We start from the raw sequence: 5,076 nt of genomic DNA on the forward strand, positions 1-5,076 counted from the left end.
TTAATGAGGAGGGTCTATAATTACAGTGTTTTACATTATAGTACTTTCATACATGTAATATATATAATCTATGGCAGATAGAACATCAACAGGTACCAATTATGCAAATGATGGCCTAATTTGCATAATTATTGCGAAAATTATGATTTCTTAATGGTGAATGATGGCAATTCTGTACCTTGTACCATGTGTAGGTTACTTAAATATTAACAACACTATGCATATATTATGTTAATATAGAGGCAATTTGCATAATTAATGAGGAAGTATAAATGAGGATGTTCAAATGAAATACTGCCAAAGGAAAGGATACACGAAAAATATTGTAAGTTGAGTTTAGAACATCATAAATTAAACTACATTATATTAATTGCCACCTTATTTCCATATTCAATGAAACAAAACATTTACATAAACTCTACATATTTCATGGAGGTATGAAATCTCAGAATTCTTGTTAAACGTATTGGAATGGCCAAACGAAGAAATAAAACAGGCAGTTTTGTGTCTGAACTGATAATTCACTGGTTATTCATCTGTTAGGCAGATTTTCCTCTTACCTCCATTCCGTTGTCTTTAAATTTTCCATGATACATTTCAATATACACAAGTATCTACGCGCTCTAAAACTAGTTTTCTCAGTGCAAAAAAAAAAGTATAATTCAATTGCGTTTTCTACATCTTAAAGGCGAGGAAACTGTTCCCGTTGGTGCTGGCGGGCGGACTGGGTTTCGTGTCGGGGTCGGTGGAGAGGGACGCCGGCGTGATCCGGTCGTTGGCGGGCGGGGGAGTGGAGATGTTTGTGGCGGTGTCGCTCTCCAGGCAGTTCGGGCTCGGTGGTGAGTAGTGCCGCCTACCGGTACCGGTATGGTAACGATAAAATCATTTAGGTACAAATACCAGAATATCAATGTATTGGTACTGAATAGACTTACGCTCTAATATATAACTTTTTTTACTCATATTGTTACTTCAAGCGTGTTATTCCTGTCACAATGATGGGCCTTTAGGCCTTTAGCGCTGGAAACAGATAAAACATGAAATCAGCCTCATCTTTGATTCATAAGATAGATGAAGTCCAAACAAACATCCTGTCAAATGTTTATTCACGTTTCTCTCAGTTCATCATTGAAAACCCCATGTTATATTGTTAAAATGTTTAGGTACAGGTGCAAGTCCAGAACAGTGCCTAAACCTCTGTTATTTGATTGGCTTAGCTGTACGTACATGGTCTTGCGTTTAGGTACTACGCAGTACTAGCTATTAAATACTAGTAGTAAGTAATAGTAGTAGTGTAGGCCTCTGTATTGTGTGCGTATTCGTCGGAAGGAATTTGTTTATTCATAAGCGTCACAATCACTTGCTGACAGATTGAGCTATTATTCAAACTATTAAAGAGAATCGTTTGTTGTGCGTTGTAACGTTATTGGATGCGTCTGTGAAGCAATTGAATTAAGTGTTTTAGCATTTACTCTTTATTCAAACAATCAACATTACAGAAATGAAAGTGCGGGAACGTAATATCAACCTAATACAATTAAACCTCCACCGCTAGTGCATGTGAGGACTGCTGGGATTTTATGGCATATTCATTACAGCACAACAAGGCTGACTGTCAAATCGTCCGTGTAACTTTGTTTTCCAGACGACAGTGTTGGGTGTCTGTTTGTGGTGACGTCAGATAAAAGTTCCTGGTTGGCTGTGTGCAGTCACCTGATCTACATGGCTGTTCCAATGTGGGGAAACCCTCCCCAACATGGCGCCCTAGTGGTGGAAAGGATACTGAATGACACAAACAAGAGACAGAGATGGTGACTTTTACTTCTTTTCCTTGTGAAGCTAAAAAAGTTACAACGGATTTAGTTTAATTCAATCGTGCTTTATCAAATCTTTTTAAAACTTTCAAAGTAAAAATGGCATCACTACATTCCAATTTTCAAAGGGTGTCTTTGTAGCCAAAGTAGTAATTTGGTAAGTCAGTGAAGCAGATTTAGCCTTTTTGTGTTCTTCTGGGTAACTTTTCATAATGATGTAATAATATGATTTTCCAGGGAGAAGGAGTTGCAGCATCTTGTCCAACGCAATGAGTCGGGAAAAAGAGATGATACCTGACATTCCAACAGGCCAGAGGTAGCATAATTGTAAACAGAATTAAATAAAGCGTCGGGCGTCAAGAACTCAGATTAAATAGCCGGAAGGGAAAAAGTGGGATAAAGACTATTTTCTTTTATCGTTGATATAACAAACGTTATAGGTAATGTTATTCTATTGCCATAGTTGTTTGTATTACATACATAGAAGGGAAACTTGTAAGCTGCTGAATGTAGTATATGATTACTAGAATGTGGTGTATCATCTCTGACTAGATGTAAACAGTTGATGTCTACAGAGCACCGGTAGGGTGGGTACAAAAATATATATTTAGGTGAAGCCGCCACAACACGTAACGCATTCGTCGTAGGATAACACTTTCCCAACTATCAGACAGCCTTCTGCGAAACATGACTACTTAATTTGTACAACGCAGTCACACATAGATATGAAACTGTCCCAAACATGCTCACAGGTAGCGATCGTGTGACAATCGTACGGCGTATGTGACTGAGCCCTAGGCGAAAAGGCGTTCCTTTAGAAAACATGGAGAAACGTGTTGAATCAAAATGAAGTTATGAATGGATTTCCAAATCGTTATGAGAAGAATGTTACAACAACAACACAAAATACTCTGCAAGTTTTTCCCGCTTTCATGATGATGTCGAGTTGGGCCAATTTCAAACGGTATGTTTATTCATAGCGGTATCGAATGTTTCCATGAAGATTACATGTATAAATGTAGGCACGTACGCCTGTAGTGATGATTATGAAAACGGAATATTTTTTACCAGAAGGGCGTGTAACCGTCTTGTTTTATTATATGTAGGGACATATTGTGTTGAATTTTGTTAACTTTTGTTTTGTAAAGTTTTTTTATAAAAAAAAAACAAATGAGTATCATAACTGAAAAAAATGGGCAAAGCAGTGGGCAGTGATCATGTTTAGAAGAAATCTGCTCAAAACGTCAGCCCATGTGTTTTATCAGTAGTTGGCTCAACTCAATAAAACCGAAGTGGAACAATGGAAATACAGGTACCAACATATTAAATTTAAGGGTTTGTGTGTGCAATGATGTTGTTTGGTATAATTATTGTTATTATTGTGTATACGTTGTAATTATTGTAATAATTGTGTATACGTGTGTGTTTTTCTTATACTTTTTTGTTTTTCTTTTGGTAAGACATAACCTCCTGACGGCGTCACACGCATGGATTTAATTCTGTATTGTGGTATAACTAAATGCTGCACAAATGACATTCTGACATTCAGTCCAGAGTGTACACTTACTCTAAATATACCGTGTGTTCGATGAAGGCTTTATCAAATACGGGACCTTCCACAAAAAGTACTCCCTTTTTGGAAGAATTAGAACTGCAATTCATACCAGTAGTGTAATCTATATAACTACGCATCGTAGGCTCTTATGGGTTGCTGAGAAACAGTAAAATTTGGACAGATAGAGTATATAATACGCCAGAAGAGTAAGCCAGTCTTAAATTGCAAAGCGAACTCCTATGGCCGGCTAGATCCTCTGCCATATCATTTTTTTTTTACTATTTTCCAGTAATCCAAAAGAGTCTGGTAGAGACTACGCAAATTGGGACTCAGAATGCCCAGAGGCTAGGCCGGGAATAGAACCCGCGACCTTGTGAACCAGAAACGATACCAACCCACTGACGATCCTCTTGTAGCTGTAAGTTAAGGCTTGTCAATGCATTTAGGAAAATTATTAAAATATCTGATTGTTATCTCCACAGCACATCTATTCAAAGACCTGTATGATCACCGACAAGGCATTGTTTTCTTCAGAATAGTGTTCTTTGGTGGCTTGGTTACGCGCATAATGCACAACTCTCCAACACAAACAGGCGTACTAATTTGTCTGCAACGCTGCCGTTTTGTGAGTGGTTGCCAAGGAAACGCATGATGCTCTCGTTACGTCAATCACGGCATGTATAGCCAGCGTAGTGACGCAGCTGACGTGTTACCATAGCAACTACAAGGATTAGCAACAAGCCACCATCGGTCTTGACTGCTGCGGTCTTTCAACTCAGCAGCGTTATCTTTTTTTAGATTTCAAGAGACATGGAAAATGTTGCATTTAGATACAATAATACAATCACAACATCACGATTGACATGCATGTCACGAAATTGATACTGTGTGGAGTTAACTCTATGTTATCTTGTGTGCAAGCACTTGTTCAAACTCACCACAGAATGAATTTTTCCACGGCCGTGTGTTGTCCCCCGGTCAGGGGCTGTGTCCTGTATCATGGTGACGTGTACAAACACACTATGATGGAAGGACACAGTACCCGACCGCGGGAAATATCTGCTCTCGTTCCCAGGCTGCACGTTCTCAGGGAACCTGTAGTATGGCGAGAAATGATGGAAAACTCAGATTTGGTAAACAAACGCGATGCATGCGAGTAACACAAACGTATAGTGGCACAAATCACGTTCAAAAACAGTTAGACATGATAAACATATCATCATGTTTCTGAGCACTGTCTCTCGCTATTTGCCTATTACTAATGTATGGAACGATGTATGTTAATAGTTTGCGGATTCTCTTGATCTATTCAAAGGTCCGCTACAGCCATGAAGATATGGACGCCTGTAAAGAGAAAATGCCGGTTGCTGTGAAAAAAATGTGTCCAGAAAACGGATGGCACATCCAGCTAAGGGCCTCTGCAAACCTGTAGTGGAAGCAACACAATGATGATCAGACCTACATGTATGACTCGGTAGCCCTAGGCACCCCGCCCACGGAATTGTTTTTGTTCAACCCGTACTCATAAAACATCAAAAACAAAGGGCGCCGTCATAACAGCTTCCGTCACATAAACGATGAAAGAAAAAAGGGTTACAGAAATGAGCAAGTTACCAAACAGCAGTACTGTTGAAGTGCTCAGGTTGAGTTCCGACTGCTGCACTCCGCGGAGGACGCCTCACCAAACATGAGCTCCGCGGAGCAGCG

At 39.4% G+C, this 5,076-nt stretch overlaps 1 protein-coding gene across 1 annotated transcript; it reads left to right on the top strand.

Annotated features, from left to right (window-relative positions):
• Positions 1 to 286: 286 nt before the first annotated feature.
• Positions 287 to 3,163, top strand: LOC109475049 (aspartate aminotransferase, cytoplasmic-like). Its single transcript, XM_019775592.1, has 4 exons — positions 287 to 325; positions 689 to 839; positions 1,646 to 1,811; positions 2,052 to 3,163. Exons 1-4 carry the CDS (start codon positions 287 to 289, stop codon positions 2,110 to 2,112), a joined length of 417 nt encoding a protein of 138 aa, XP_019631151.1. The 3' UTR covers positions 2,113 to 3,163.
• Positions 3,164 to 5,076: the final 1,913 nt, after the last annotated feature.

This window comes from Branchiostoma belcheri, unplaced genomic scaffold, assembly GCF_001625305.1.
Source record: "Branchiostoma belcheri isolate BF01 breed outbred unplaced genomic scaffold, Haploidv18h27 scaffold320, whole genome shotgun sequence".
Taxonomy (NCBI): Eukaryota; Metazoa; Chordata; class Leptocardii; order Amphioxiformes; family Branchiostomatidae; genus Branchiostoma; species Branchiostoma belcheri.

What these genes read in the sequence shown, in the direction of transcription:
- LOC109475049 (XM_019775592.1), top strand. Translation starts at nt 287, where the DNA reads ATGAAATACTGCCAAAGGAAAGGATACACGAAAAATATT. An exon ending in CAGGCAGTTCGGGCTCGGTG is followed by an intron (nt 840 to 1,645) that starts GTGAGTAGTGCC and finishes TTTGTTTTCCAG; the next exon opens with ACGACAGTGTTGGGTGTCTG. An exon ending in ACAAACAAGAGACAGAGATG is followed by an intron (nt 1,812 to 2,051) that starts GTGACTTTTACT and finishes ATGATTTTCCAG; the next exon opens with GGAGAAGGAGTTGCAGCATC.